A 17,214-nucleotide genomic window follows, 5' to 3' on the forward strand; every position below is an offset into this window, starting at 1 on the left:
TTGTTTTATTATTTAAAAAACGTGTTTTAATTTATAACGGTTATATTATTAATAAAAAGTAAAATAAAATCTAACCTAGTTAAATGCATGTTCACTTCTTTTAAGTATTTGCAGGCTGATTAAATTCGAAAGATAAATTAAAGATCTTATGTTTTGCCGAAACATAACATAAACTCTGAGAACTCATAAAACTCGAGAACTTGTTAGACGCGGCACGCTTCGAGATAAATGAACGCATATTGTTTGGCTCCGTGACAAAATTTGCTAACGTTAGTGAATGATATATCCTTAATGTAACGTAACGATAGCGTAACGTAACGTAGCATAAATTTTCGAAGGACTCCATTAAAGACGTTTCTAACTCTAGAGTTTCAATAAGAATGTCGTACTTGGTGATATTTTCTGAAACCTTGGTCTGGTGAGTAACTGACAAATTAACAACCGAGAAGTATAAGAATTTTACCAAAATATTTTGAGAAGATGGAGTACTTCATAACTTACCTTTATGATTTTTTATTTCTGTATTTACTTTGCAACACCTAAGGCGGCTGCTTTCTCTGCTTTCGTGGAGCTCAAAATCTTTCGCAACGTATGTGATGTAGTATGTTTCTAAATTACCGTAATATGCTGTTTATCAGTTTAATACCGCGACCTGTATGAATGCAATTATACACTTCTTACAGGTTTGATCATTTTCATTGGAAGTATAACAGAATCTTTCAAACCAAAGCAGGAGTTAATTGTTTTATACCTTCGTTATATGTTAACAGAATGCTGTGTTTTATTAGCACTAGAACTGCTATTAGTTTCAATTCTCACTTTCTTCTCAATGCCTAGATTTGTTGTTTTAAATATTCTATGATTTTGTTGTTGAATTTTATGTGGAGTAAGTGCGAAGAGAAAGCTAAGGTATTTAATAAATAACCTTAAAAGGACTATTTTATTTCTGAAAAAAAAAAAAAAAAAACTAATAATAAAAAGGCAAGAAAGTTATATAAGTCATCTTGCTAATAAAACTGAACAATGATTGGATGAACTTACTATAAAAAATTAATATCAACACTTAACGTTCTATCTGGAATTTTAAGTATATGCTGCTTTTAAAAGTATTTGTGATTTCACAGTTGAATTTTATGTGGTGCGAGTAGAAAGAAAGTGATGTTTGATAATAGAGGATAAAAAAAATGCATGTTTTTGTTAAGAAAAACTGAATATCAATATGAAATGAGTTTAAAGAATAGAAAAGATGTAGTGACTGCACTTAAAATTTTATCGGAATTTTAACAATATGCTATTTTTAAAGCTTTTATGATTTGATCGTTTAATTTTGTGTAACGTAAGTCAGAAGAAAGCGATATTTAAAAATACAGTTTGAAAGGTAAGAAAATTGTGTTAGAGCCCAAAAGCAGACTGGTAAACTGAAAGCTCAGCGAGAACATAAACAATCTTAACTCTAGTGCAACGTTAAAATTTCAATCCTTTTGGCTTTTCTTTTTCATTTTTGCTTTATTAACCCGAAAGAGCTATTAATCTCGAAACACGATTTACGTTGTTTCACTTTTCATTCTAGTCTCTTATCATCTTATTTAATTTGTCTGCTATTAATTAACGAACTAAAAAATTAAAATTTTTTATTTTTAAATCTGATTTTATTTAAATAAAAATGCATTTAATTCATGATATATCTAAATACAAACGTTAAATATTTTTATTTAAATACATAATTTTTTTCACTTTTTAAATATACAGAAGCTATATAACGTTCCCATATTAGTCTAAATGCATGGTCATCTAACATCCTGTAAAGCAGGGTTTCCAAACCCTATGCCCGCGGGCACCATGGCGCCCGCCGATCGTTTAACGTGTGCCCGCCGCTATGCTATTGCAGCGATTGCAATAAAAATGTTTTAGTTTTCAATGAAATTCTATATGAAAGTTTTCTCATTTTTAATGAAATATAAATTGCGTTTAACACAGATACCATCACAAAGACAAATTGCGACCGATCTCATTTTTTTGTGTGCATGTATTAGTAACTTTATCCCAAAGATTCTCGACCGGTAAGTACGTAAGAGAAAAATAGATGGTACGCAAAGAAACAAAGTATTTTTAACTATTAAATCAAAAAATCTCGTGAAGAAAAAGATCATTTGATATAAAATTTCTGCGATTGAACTCTAACTGAAGATTTCAAAAATAACACGCTAGTTAACTTTAGGCTGAACTGGAAAAAAAAAAAGAATTTAAAGGCATTTCAAATAAAGCTATTAAAGTTTTATTCCTGTTTTGCACAACCTATTTGTGTGAATAAGGATTTTCTTCCATGTTATATTTGGAAAAAAATACAGAACAAACTTAAAAACGGATCCTAATTTACGGTTAAAGCTAAGCGAAATATGACCAGACGTAAAAAAATTGAATCTCTTAAACAGGCCCAAATTTCGCAATAAATTTTAGAATTAAAATATCATAACTTAAATTTTAAATTCTGATGATTAGAATGGTAACCAATTTTTAATCTAATAGTTTTATGTGTGCATATTTAATACAAATAGCCAACAAGTTGTGCAAAGGCAAAATATATTTTTTTTAATATTGGTATTGAGAAATTGAAAAATAATCATTGTAAAATGTAGTGGTGGTACTAAAGTTCTTCAATTTTTGTTCAGATGGTTCCCGTTAGTGAAAAGGGTGAGAACCACTCCGCTATCCAACTATAAATTCACCTTGAAAAATAAATGGTGCCTGCCGCCCAACAGATATTCTAGAATGTTCTCTTAGGGACAAAAGGTTGGGGACCCTTGCTGTAAAGCGTTACGTTACTCAGCCTGGCCCAACTCCATCAATAATCCCTACTTATAAGCCCCATTAAACTTTAAAAGAGTCCTTTTGAGCGATTGCTAAAATCTGAACCTTTTCACATTATATATATTTTTTATTTTTGTTTTTGGAGGGGGAGAAGCTGTTTGTTTTATGAGCGTTATAATAGTCCGAAATTAGTATGACAGAGATAGAACAGACCTAGTCGCGGAGGAATAATATAATAACGACATAATAAATGTACATAAATTATTAACAGTTTTTACTAATATTACATATAATTTACACGTGTAGCGCTGGGAAATATACTTTTGCGGGATTGACAACTGAGGTGTTGATGGTATAAGACGTTCTTAGGGTTAATGATATTGGTTTTAGCCAAAAAGAATATTTTCATAAATAGCTATTTTGCCATCTTATTTGCTACATTTGGAAGGGAAAAAAGGAATACAACCTAATTAAAGATTGATACGAAAAAGAAAATCTACCTAAAGCTCTAACATTTCATATTTTTATACAGGACATTTTTCAAGTATTTTCAGACTTTTACAGCTTTCTTTTACACTGGTAGCTTAAAGTTTAATTTCTAGCTTCTCCTCACTACAAATATAGCAGATGGAATTTAAGTTAAAAAGTCTTCATTCATTTTTTAATGAAGTAGCAACACACTGAACGAGTTTTTATGAGAAGAACATGGAACAGCAACCACCTACAGTAATCTTAACGTCACTGTTTGTATTTTCGCCATACCCGCAAGGCACGTTACGCCACATTTAACTGAAAGCTAAAAATGACATTAGAAATCGACGAAAAGTATAAAAGCTTTCATAAATAGAAGTAAAATAATTTCTTATTGTTTAAACTCTAACGACTGACACATTCTCTTTTACAAATTTCTCAAATCCAGTATTCTCAGCAAGTATAATATCACTCAGATATTGTGAATGATTGACGAAATCTGATTGAAACTCTGAAATCATGTCTATGAATGCTCAAAAAGCAGTCGCATTTAATTTGTGACAAATACTTTGTCAACCAGGGAATCTACTTTGCAGGCTTTCTTGTTAAGCTGTATTTATGTTCCATAATTTAAGCATCATTGTTAAACATAAAAATGCTTCTGATCTGATTCAGCTGAATATCTTTATAATGTGAAATGCAGCTGAAATGGTGTCACTTGATGCCCCGAGTTTTAAAACTAAAAAATTATATAAATTGCCAAATCAGTGTACATTTTACACTTAAAATTTTATCACAGGGATTTATTTTTGGAAGGTGAGGGTATGTGATACATTTTATTTCAAATTTTCATTGATAGCTTAACATTGCGCCCCCCGAATACGCGTCGTATCAATAACATAGCAATATGTGCGAATTTAAATAGTATAAAACAAGATGTGGGACTGAGAGCATTCGAAATATATTCTTAGTAATGCACTATAATACGCTTGCAGATTCAAAGAAATGAATATAGTGTGATCTTGTTTTTTTTTTCTTCTCTTATGCTATAATATTAAAAGCACCATTTATTGCTGAAAATTGGAAATAAAATGTAATACATGCCAAAAAAATCCGTCTTAGTCTTAAGACTCAAACTGCACGCTGATGCACGAATTTGGTGCATTTATACGATTTTTAAAAATGTATCCTAATTTATGGGACACTCAGTATACTATTTTATATGGTCTCCCTGGGAAAAACGTTCCAAATATTCATTGTTTTAATCTGTTAAAAACAGAAAGTTTTGTATCTTTATGAGAAATATTGTCGGATATATGATTAATAAAAACTTTTAAAGAGTCAGCTTACAAATTTAAGGGTCTAGCCCTTGGGATAGTTATTAGGTTATATTGATGCAAGAACGTGAAAAATGAGCGGTGCCCTCGCGGGCATACGAACTCCAGATATCCCGAATACCCGTCAAGTGTGCTTCCACTTACACCACACACACACTTACACACAAAGGCATACAAAAGGAGGGAGAAAATAACCTATAATCCTTTAACCATGATGAGCCGTTAACCTTTAACCTGATGGTGACAAATTATCAGCGATCACGTTTTAGTTCGAGCGCCACTTGTATAGAGACATTTATAATTTTTCGATTTCAGGAAAGTGAAGAAATCCGCAATGCCCTCCCCGAGATTCGAACTCTGGAAATACCGAATACGCGTTGAGCGTGCTTCCAATGACACCAATAAAGGCGTGAGGACAAGAGGAAGAAAGTACTTTACAGAACCATTAAAAGCTTTTGCTTTGCAGCTATTGAAAATATTTGATTTTAAATCAGAAATATGCATGAGAAAACGACTTGAATTAGAATATTCATTTTGAAAGACTTATAACCTTTTTTTAAAAAACCTAACCCTACCAGTGGACGAGTGTTTAAACACCGCTGAATACTGCTAGTTCGTCCTCTTTTGGGTTCTATCCCTGGCGAACGGGCGGGCTTTATGGTCAGTTTTCACGGTTTGCCTCGTGAATACAAGCGAGTTTTCCTTCTAAAGTCCTTCATGAAGGCATCCCTCTTCATAAGCAGATAGCCTTGACGGCTTTGTTTTACACCAATAACCTAACCTTTTAAACTAAGTAAGCAGAATTAATTACTAAGCAGAATAATTAAGACATAACTATTCTTTTATTTTTAGAATATTTATTCCATAAACCATACAGTAAAATTTTAGATTTTATTTCGACAGCAGTAGTTTTTTTTCACTTTTACGAAATCCAAATAATTGAAGATATACATTTTATGAAGACATATACAAAGTTTGATACCATTTCAACAAAAATATTCCCACTTGGTTTGCCAGAATTTTGCAAAATCTGGCAAAATTTATTTGCTCTTGGAGAAGAAAGATCTGTATCAGTCCCTCTCGAAATCGATGATATTTTAGTTAAAATCTACGTCTTTAAAAGTTTGCTTTTGTTTAATTTTCCCCGTGTAGATGTTATTTCCTTAATGAATCCATAATTCAACGTTTCTTTTCCTTTAAGGCAAAAATGTAAAATTCGACAGTTGTCGTCTCCTAAATATGTCACCGTGGTTAAAATTTTGCTTTAATCATACTTTAATAGTGCTAAAATATGTTATAAAAATTACAATAATATTTTAATACAAAAACAAACATATTTTATATAAATCAACGTGAAAGAAAAAGAGGTGCTTTTTGAGCTGCGCTTTTTTCCTATACTGAAAAGCTTATGAGATTTTTTTCGCATTCATTTGATTAAAGCAATACAGAATATAACTGAAAAAGAAAATTTGCCAGAAAGAAGAGGGTAAAAATTACGAAAATCGTTTCACTTGTTTATATAGTTCTAAAACAAGCTATGTGTTTCAGTACATATGTTGATTTTAAGATTAAACAACGAAACGTGTATGCTTGCTGACTGAAAAGAGAAAAAAGTTCATAAAAATAACCTATCCAAACAATTAGTTAAGCTAGATTGTTTAATAAGGAGCAATTTTGTAAACTGGAGAACCATTTTATTGCAAAATTCCTTTTCCAAATATTTATTGAAGGACTAGATGTTTCTTTACTTTATATAGTTACATATATTAAATAGCAAATTTTTCTAGTTTCTTCCATTCATGTTGCATGATATACTCAAAAGATTTGAAAAAAAATAATGTTGTGTCAGTTAAATTTTTTTTCTGATTTCACTAGAATATTTCCTCGATTCCTCGAGAGTGCTTTGAAGGTTACTTCTTCAATTAGTATAACTTAAAGAATTAAATTGAAGAAAGGCATGCCAGTGTAAAATTTTAAATCTCTGGTATTGTAGAATGCTGATTCAAAATTCTACTGTAAATCGATATTCCTAATACTCAATAACTCAAATAATGTGCAAAGCATTAACGCATTTTTTTTATTCTTTGTAATACTAATGATTACAAAATTTACATTTAAAACTTTCAACTACGAATATGAAGGCAATTCTATTTTTGGATTCAAAAAACATAAAACAGAACTAATCTGTTTCCAGATTCAGAATTACAAAGTTACAATCTACGCGTATGTAAATTTAACACTCAGTTTCTACAGGTATTGAACAATGAAGAATCCGTTTGTCTGTATGTTCTTCGCAATGTGAAAAGGCGGCAGTACCTAAGACCATCAAAATTTGAGCACATATAGTCCTTCACAAGAACATGTGCATCTCAAAATTCGAATTTTGAACTTCGAAGTTATTAGTCCAAAGGGTCTTTGTCCCTGAAGGACTATTGTTTTCGTTTTGCAATTTTGCGTTGGTTCATTATAAATGTCCGTTTCCCTTTTCAAACTGTTGCCACTAAATGTTAGAGTCCTGCATTATAGTTGAAGAAATTTAATAATGAAAAATCTGCATAAATGTATGTATATTTCTCGCATTGTGATAAACCAATGGTACATAGGACCATCGAATTTTGAATGACGTAATCCTCCTACGAATATGGACATGTGGAAGCCCAAATTTGAAATTTGGAATTTGTTTTATTATCGATTTCCTATTTTGTAAAACTTTTACGAATTTTTGATTAACAAACTCAAGGATTTCAAAGCGAGCAATGGGGACGCTGTACAGAAAAAACATTTTTATCTCCAGCGCGCGAGTTTCTGTATCGGAAATGCTAAATATATGCTCATTTTGAAACTATTCTGTGATATTGCTGTTGAACTGAATTTTACGCTTTAAGTGCGAAGAACGTGATATTTAATAAATAAATGTAACACAGAAAATGTATAAAAACGCCCCTTTGGAATTAATTAAAAACTGAAACCTTTCAGATTATTTTATTATTAATTTCATATATTGGACGTATTTAATGACACTGTGCTTGCCAAATTCGATGATCTGAAGGCAATGTGTTGCCAATCTGCAAAGCATAAAATATTTATGTTTTACATTTAATCAGAATATTCGACAATTTAAATAAAAATGTGTTACCATTTAGCAAAGCGAATTTCATCCTAAAACTCAGACATCTAACAGAAGTGTGTTGCCACTGCCCAAAATAAAATTCTTAATGATTTTTATTATTTAATAATTTATAATTTTAGAATTGTTTTTTATTAATTGCCTACTTTTTCTAATTTAATGATATTTTGATTAAAAATCGGCGATTTAAAACCAATGTGTTGTCACTCAGCAAACCATAAAATATTAATGTTTTAAATTTAAGTAGAAAGCTTGGAGATTTAAAAGAAATGTTTCTCTACTTAGCAAAGTGTATATTTATGCTTCAGATTTAATTCGAAAACTCAGGGATCTAACATAAATGTATTTTCACTGACCAAATAAAGTATTCTTATACACCATACACCAGTATACTGCCATCCGGAAAAGAGTAAAATATTTATTTATTTATTTATTTCGAATTTAAGTCCGCTATTGATGGACAAACTAAGCGACTTAAAAACCAATAAACGCAGCTCTTTATCCGCATTATTATTCTAGACCCGTTAGAGTAAATTGAACTAGATGAATTGATTTAAAAGCAGTATACATTTGTTTCTTTTTTTTAATAACTATTTTAGGCATAAGGCCGCGCAAGCAGTTAAGTTTGGCAAAAATAAAACTCTTTTCGAAATTCTGTTCAAATATAATGTTTTTATGCCTAATTTTAAATCGAGAGCGTTTTGGTAAAAGGAATTAGATTCTTCGTAGTTAGCTTCCGGAATTTTCTCTAAACAAAAGAATAAATTTCTTTTCAAAATCTATTCAAATCTAATATTATTTTTATGCCTAATTTTAAATCGAGAGCCATTTGGTAAAAAATATTAGATTCTTCGTAGTTAGCTTCCAGAATTTTCCTCAATTAAGTCATTAAAATTTCAGTCACTAAAATTTCAGCGGCTTTAAATTAGCTACTGAAATTTGAAAACTTCAGCTAGACAGTCTTCAGTTTTTGTATTGTACATTAATTTCAGTTGTACTACAAGTTATGGATCAAATAGAGTTTTAGTTATTGCTAATTTAATTGTCCTGTAAGTTTATTATTCTTCGCGCTGACTATAACTAGCTTAAGCACTTGTGTAGCCTAAGCGAAACGAGTTAGAACGCAGTAAAGCTGACAAGCAGAATTTCAGTTTAGGGCAATAGTTGAGAATATTATTACTATATTCATTTTCGAAGGACTAAATATTAGTTTTACGCTTTCTCGGTTTTCTCGCCTTCCGTCACAATGTTACAATATATAAAGATTAAGAACTTTTAATACAGTGAATTAGTTGCAATGTTTTAGACTAGCCCTCGAGTGCTTTTCTATAATTAAATGAACTAAAATGAAGTTACATTATTTATTATTGCAAAACGTCGAATTTTATTTTCCTTAAAAAGAACGCCTGTGTAAAGAATGCATTAAAGAAACTTTACGCTTTTCAGCAATACACATACCATAGTTGCCAACCAATGTTTTAGACTAGCCCTCGAGTGCTTTTCTATAATTAAATGAACTAAAATGAAGTTACATTATTTATTATTGCAAAACGTCGAATTTTATTTTCCTTAAAAAGAACGCCTGTGTAAAGAATGCATTAAAGAAACTTTACGCTTTTCAGCAATACACATACCATAGTTGCCAACCAATGTTTTAGACTAGCCCTCGAGTGCTTTTCTATAATTAAATGAACTAAAATGAAGTTACATTATTTATTATTGCAAAACGTCGAATTTTATTTTCCTTAAAAAGAACGCCTGTGTAAAGAATGCATTAAAGAAACTTTACGCTTTTCAGCAATACACATACCATAGTTGCCAACCAATGTTTTAGACTAGCCCTCGAGTGCTTTTCTATAATTAAATGAACTAAAATGAAGTTACATTATTTATTATTGCAAAACGTCGAATTTTATTTTCCTTAAAAAGAACGCCTGTGTAAAGAATGCATTAAAGAAACTTTACGCTTTTCAGCAATACACATACCATAGTTGCCAACCTTGAAATATGAAAAACAGGAGCTTCTCGAAAGTAAATCTGGATTTTCCGGGAGCTTTTTGCGCTATACACCGACATTATTTCAGAAGAACTGAAGTTGGACTTAAATTCACTTTATAATACATGATTCAGAATTTCGAATAATTTATAATATGATTCTGATATAAGAGATATATTAGTATATAATTATATAGTCCAGCTTTAAATTATCTAGTTAAATTTATTATATTTCCTCTACATTTTTACCTAGAAACTTTTGCGTTGCGAACGAAAGTTTTTAATTACGAAGTGCTTTAAATACGAGGAAAATAAGAACAAGAATTAACGCACGTGCATTTTGAAGATATACTTAATAATGTATTATACCTTGATACAACACAAAATTTACCAATAAATATGTATTAGCTTATTAAACGTTGTTTGAATCTTTAAAAAACGTCCTAAGACGCTCAGATTAAATAAACTTTAATGAGAAAAAGTGTGCTAAAAATACTACGGAGAGGAATAGAATTTGCTCAATTTAAATTTCACTAAATAAATTTCATATATTGCTGCAAAACATTTTCTTTAGTAGTCTTCCTTCGTACAGGGTACAGTTTAAAAACCTGGAAATTTGATGATCTGCTGTAAGACCGAGAGATAAAATGAAAAAAAAAAAAAATGAAAAAACTGGATACTCCCAATTTCCCGGGAGAGTTTTCAATCTCGTACATACGGTAAACAAAAATCGAAATACTTAGAATAAGAGGAATGATACAGCTAACAGTTACCTTTATAAAACTGGCCCCACCAGCGGCCGAGCAGTAAAATCGCTGAACACTGGTAGTTTGACATGGGATCGATTTCACACGAACGGACTCGCTTCATAAAGCTTTTCTAGTTTTCATTATGTATACCAGCGAATCTATCCTAGAAATATACCAACCAATTTATCTTAGGAAGATCTCCACGAAAGTATCCCTCTTAGGCAGATAGCCCTAGCATGCTTTGCCATAATCGAGTAAAGCAAAGCATTGTAAAGATAAATAGTTACACACACATATACGAGATATATGTTATATATGTAACATATATATATGTTACACCTATTCAAATGTGAAATAACAGAAGTAAATATTTAATAAAATTAATTCAAACATAGCACTTTAATAAATTAGTATGTATTTGTATAATTAATTTTGGAGGAAAATGAAAGCATACTGAATTTTAGAAATGTACTTAACTGGGAAGATATGTATCTGAGCTACATTATAATTTTTTTCTTTAGCCAATATTGTGTGCTGTTGTTATAAATAATGTAAATATAGTCTACGTAAATTCTATAAATATTTACTTTCATAACCTAAATTCAAAGCTGCCTCCTACGTCTTCTTTGAAGTTTCATAAATTTAATTATTAGCTTCCACATAGTAACTTTATTTTATGAGCATAATGTGTAAAAGCCTTAAGTAAGACATTATGATTACTTATACTCGTAATGATAGATTTTTATCAATGTTTCATCAAACTTTATGATCTCCATGAACTGCAGATTTTATGAACTTTATTCTTAATGCAACTGCGTTTTATTTTCAGTTTTTCATTCATCTTTCATGTAAATATGTTTCAAAATTTATTATTTTATATTATGCATCGGAATATGGATAATAAAATAAAATTCGTTATTATTATTTTAAATTAATGCAAATTTGTTGACGATGAATGAGAGACAATACCTGTTAACCACTAATAAAGACCCAGATTTTTCCATTCATCGACAACTGAAATGAGCTGGGATGCAAACCTTTGGTAGCGTTTCCTGATGACGAGACGGTTGAAGACCGCTGGGTTCTGCTGTTCCTGACCATTGCTTTCGTTCCAGTGTCCGGCAGTTCAGCAGAGGAGGGTTTTAAATTCTATTATTTCAAAAGAATAAAAACAAAAGAAATTTTTTTTTAGTATGAGATAGAATATACATAAAAAAATATTTTTACTCCGAAATCGGTGATTCATACGATAAAGTAAAGTCGGTGTTTCTGATTTCAAAATTACACTGGCGCGTTTTTCTTTTCTAGTTTCATTCCAATTTGACTAAAATGCATTAGAATGTAAAAAATAATCTTATAGCTCTCAAATATTCTTGTTCGTATGGGACTAAAATTAAAATCACAGGGTTGATAAAAATACCGAATTTTAAATCAAAATTGTCATACATTTAAGAGCATTGAAGGCAATCATTTTTCTGCCATTTTTAAATAACCAGTTTTATTTTTCCTTGAAATGGAAATCTATTATTCCTTTTAATGGAATAATCAATCCTAATCCTTAATTATTCCTTTAAATTTTGGGAATGTCCTAATGTAGTTCTTAATTTTATTTTTAGTTACGTTATTGTAAAGAAATTTTAAGACGGCTAAAAATTAGTTTTTACTTTTTAGCGCATTCGATTAAAGTCGTGTAATTTAGAAAGAATTTGACACGTTTATTTTATATTTTTATTCAACAGAATGCAAAAAAACTAAAAATAAATAAATAATAATAATTGTCTTTATACGTAGGAAAATATTCATTTTAACCTGGCCTTAGACTGCATTCAGTTCATTTAAATTTCAGTTTATGACTGATTTCATCATCATTTAAAATCATAGGTTTGCTGAAATGAAAGATGAAATCTTTTGATTTAAAAAGCCATTTTCAGCAACTGAAAAATCGCTACTTTAGCTATTTTGCAGTTCCCAATAAAAAACATACACAGTTCTACAAAGGAATTCCGAAAATCCTATATGACAAAGATTATTTTTCGGTCTCTCCAATCGTATAAAGATTAAAATTTTTCAAAGATTATTTGGTACTTTTCCGTTTCGCCGGCGCAAATCTCGCCAAGCAGACTTTATTGGCGACAACATACTGTATACACATAAAAAATATTTAAAAAATGTTAGTTCTAAGAATTTTTTCATTTTGAAGGCATAAACATTTTAATATCGCTTAAAATTTTATAAAAAGCCGATAAATAAAGACAATAAATTTGTAAAAAAACATTAATTTAAGAATTTACTATGCTTTCATGATTCAACATCCTGATTCGCCGGTTCATATCACGTGACCCCAAGCGATCTCATCTCATGTAAACTACTCTACAAAAATCTTATGCTCTCAGTAATTATCTACATTAATTTCAAGTTAAATCTTAATTTGGAACACAAGTTTAAATGCAAGAAATATTTCAATTCGTACGAATAGCTTACTCAGAAATTATGTAAAACTGCAGTGCTGTACTTCGCTAATGCATTCTCATTAGATTTGATAAATTTAACCCTTGACTTTACCTTTTCTATATTTTCGGCGTCGGGTAAGCGCTGTGATTCCATCCTAATTGACTTAATTACCGAAAATGGCCTTAGACATATAAAACTGTACTATCTGATAAAAATTCTATGTAATTATATGCCAGTATTGAAAGAAACAATCAATCTGATAAGAAAAAGCTGCGACTTGTTTTGAAAATGAGGCGTGAAAGTTTACCAGCGAGAATATTCTGTTTGGCATCGGTTATACCATTATTGGCGACTTTATCGCTTGCGCCGGCAAAACGGAAAAGTACCGATTATTTTGATCCTTAAACAATAGTGAGAAAACGTCACTCCAAATAAAATGAAATCTGTAACGAATTCTGAAAACATATTTGGGGAATTTGGTGTTATCATCGTAAATATGTGCGAGAAATTGCAAGAAAATCGGAAAGGCAGAAGGGGACCAGAAATTAAGATTTACCCCAAATAAAAAAAATCTGACGTGTACACCACATGACCTCCTTATACGGAATATTAAATTATACGCATTATTTCTTGAATTTCAGTTAAACTTATTGGATAGAATTAAATCTACTTCTCCGACAGTGCATAAACCACAATGGAAGAAATATGTATTCTTTGAAATTCACTCTAGTATTTGTTTACCATAGCGACACTCTGGCGCTAGATTCACTTAACAGTATTATATTTCATTCATATTATAACTCATAATGCACAAAATTTATATCATTTAAAGAATAGAATTATCTAATCGTTGCCACATGTTCTATTCAAATACTATAATAAAGCTAGAACGATGTATAAAAGAAATTAAGCAAACAAAACAAAAAAGAAACAGTTTTTCACAGACGATTGAATATTTCTCATTCAATTAATTCATTCTCACTTCGCGAAAAGGCAAAAATACATAACAACTCAAAATATCTATATTAAAAATTACGAAGTAAATCTTAAATACTTATTTCCTCGAAAAAATTCCAGAAAGGATTAAGCATGATTTAATTGGCAGTAATAAATGAAGACGTTATCTTTGATGTTGCGAAGCTAAGTTTTTCTGGATTGGCAACAAATTCACTAGTCTGCTGTTTCAAATGTAAACAATCAATGGAAGATAAAAAAAAAAATAAAAAAAAAATAAATAAAAAAATCAATGGCAAATAAAAAAAAAGCTTAGCGGCACTTAAACAACTTTAAAATTGTTGATAATTCTAAACATATTACATACAGATTTACTAAAGGCGTAAAAACCTTAACCGGAAGATAAAAACAACATAATTCAATCACTTTTAAAGCAAAAAATGTACAATTTACAAACATATAAGAGTAAAGAAACTGAGATCACTGAGCCGAGTAACAGAGTAGATATATATATATAAATATATTTATATACGTTTAGTGCGGCCGATTGCAACCAAAATACGAGGTGCACATCTACATGTTATAGCAGTCCTATATACAAAATTTCAACGTTCTGAGGCTACTCGTTTTTGAGTTATGCGAGATACGTACGTACGTACGTCCGTACAGACGCCACGAAATATTCTCTTCGGAATTCATTTTAAAGCAGTTTTATAATTTTTGGGGAAGAAACGAGTCTTTTTTTTCTGTTCTTACGTACAGATATCACGCAAAAACATCGTTAAATTGCATTCGATAGCGGTCAAAATGGATATTTTCGTTGAAATATGCTGCCTGAAACATTTCGCGATTACAATTTTTATTTCGTACAAGGAAGTAACAAACGGAGAAACTCAGTGGCTAACATTTGTTTTCGAACACTTCTGTTTTTCAGTTTATTTATTTAAGAAATATTATCGAAATGACTGTTTTTGCCACGTATTTATTAATTCCTTTTTTAAAATCTAATTGTTTTGAAAAAAGTTTTTCAAACAGTTTTTGATAAAAATAATTAGTACCATGTTTACTCGCCTAATAGTCGCACTCCTGGTTTGAAGCAGAAAAAATCATCAAAATACTTTTCTCGCGTAAAAGCCGCAGTGGCGTATTTGACCTTCATTTAGACAGGGCTTCTTAAACGTTTTCAGTCGCGACCCCTTTTTATCACTGAGATTTTTTTCCTCCAGGAAACCAAAATATTTAAGAAAATTTTGTTAGACCCCATAAACATTACGCAAATCCGACAGACGCGTGAGTGAAACTGTCAATTTTTTCACTTGTACTATAATATACTATTGTAATTTTAGGCAATTAACTTTAATTTTTAATTTTAAGACATAGAACAATGTGAAAATTTTAAATAAGTAACGGATGAAATGGCAGCGTCACGTGCAAAGCAAGGAAAATGAACGTTTCTATTATAAAAAGAATGCGTCGAAACGTTTTCCTTTTATCTTTGTCGGTATTGTTTTATCTTTATCTATTTTCATCTACATTTTGTAAAAATATTTGGTAATTGTAAAATTATTATAATAAATTAAAGAAATATCAAAACTGCTAAAATTCCTGCAGGTGCAGTGACCCCCATGGGGGTCGCGACCGACAGTTTAAGAAACTCTGATCTAGAAAAATACAAAATTATCAGCTGTACTCTTCCCAAAACCAGTATTCATAATTGATTCATCTGCTCTGTCACTCTCGTTGACTTTCTCAATGGTCACTCCATAGCGAGAAAATGAATTGCCTGTTCCCTTGGGAGGAATGAGAGATTCGTGGAGCAGGGTTTCTTATTCCCCCTCTCCCTCAATTTAAAGCTTTAAACTCGTTCTTCGTTAATGAAAGTATGCACCTGCTCTAAATTTACTGAGCTGCACGTATCTGTTAAAGAAAAAGAATCTGCCGATATTTTGTTTTGCTGTGAATTTCGTGGTGGTGTGGTTTGGACGGTTTCTATTTTTTTTTTCGGGGGGGGGGAGTGAATGGGTGAATATGGGAAAATTTAGAAATAATTATAGTTATACGATGGGGTTTAAACTGAAGATTATTGAATATGCTGAAGAGAATGGAAACAGAGCTCTTGAAAGAGAATTTTCCTACTGACAGAAAATGAACTTCTTTTGCATGTGTTCGCGCATTGCGAAATGATGGATTTACGGTATCTCCAACGCTTTGGAAGGAAGCGAAGATGACAATTAAATGGAATGACGGAGATTCTTCACATTACTGCAGTGATGCTGATACCTTCAGTGAAAGTGATTTATTATGAACTATGTATTATGTTATTAGAATTTTTTGTCAAAACTTTCACAAAGATTATTTGTGAATTTTTGGTCTATAAAAATATTACCATAGAGAGAAAAATGCCTCTTTTATGTGTGCAAATGACGGAAAGACTGTTTAATAAACATAGCTCATAATATTGGAAACATTTGGTATGTTACTCATTTTTTTATTATAATGTATATTTTTACCAGCAATGTTTTAGCATCAGAGTGTAGTAGATTTTCCCGCATAATAGTCGCATCTAGACGTTCACAATGAAAAACTGGTAAAAAAAAGTGCGCACGAGTAAACACGCATAGTTTTCTAGTTTCAACGCATATCTACGCACTTTCTCACGCTTCTTATTTTCCACTCTGTACTAGAACCGTTTAAGCAACGATGTAACGAAAATATTATCAAAAAATATCAGAACTACGCCGAGACTATCCGTCAACGGTTGTTCTGCACAGGTTCTTAATATACGTATATAAAGCTTAATAATAATTAGACACAGTGAGTCTACTATTAGAATATCTGTTTACAATTTCAATATTTATAGAAAAACAAATAAATCTTATCTACTTGAATTCTGCACATGTTTCTTGACGAATAAACAACTTTGTTAACACTCGTCATCGGTATTTTCACAGTTTCACAGTAAAGCAGGAACAAGGATATTATTCAATAAACAGAACACAAATACAATATAATAATTCAATTCATATTCATATCAACATTAAATTCATAGAACACTTCTATCACAAAGCAAACACGGATCAGACCGTGCATGGCAACGCCGAAAATTGATGCCATCCACAAAAAAAGGATACATAAAACTTGCGTCATTAAAACATTAATAGTCTCGTGTTCATTCAATAAAGTTATTCATAAAACTGTCTCGTGGATATCTTCCGAAGTTTATTGACGACATTACGTAACAAACGACATCTGCTGGCAGACACTTTTATTAACCTAAACATGATTTCATTCTTCATTTCGGCTCTTTAGAATTTTATTACGT

The 17,214-nt window shown here is 30.8% G+C and overlaps 1 protein-coding gene across 2 annotated transcripts in view; it reads right to left on the minus strand.

The window, feature by feature from the left end:
* The window catches only part of vri (nuclear factor interleukin-3-regulated vrille), a 290,281-nt gene that overhangs the window by 78,813 nt on the left and 194,254 nt on the right, over window positions 1-17,214 (minus strand). Inside the window, exon 2 of one of the 2 annotated variants that reach the window (XM_085813833.1) lies at window positions 11,525-11,636. Coding sequence is in view for 1 of the 2 variants with exons in the window: in XM_085813832.1 (XP_085669958.1) it covers window positions 11,457-11,491 (35 nt within the window). In the remaining variant the exon portion in view is untranslated. Of the gene's footprint in view, window positions 1-11,456; window positions 11,637-17,214 lie in introns of both variants that reach the window. The other variant, XM_085813832.1, reaches the window with a different exon arrangement.

This window comes from Stegodyphus dumicola, chromosome 3 (genome assembly GCF_044657685.1).
Source record: "Stegodyphus dumicola isolate Sdum_Otavi_A_Nest chromosome 3, ASM4465768v1".
Lineage (NCBI taxonomy): Eukaryota > Metazoa > Arthropoda > Arachnida > Araneae > Eresidae > Stegodyphus > Stegodyphus dumicola.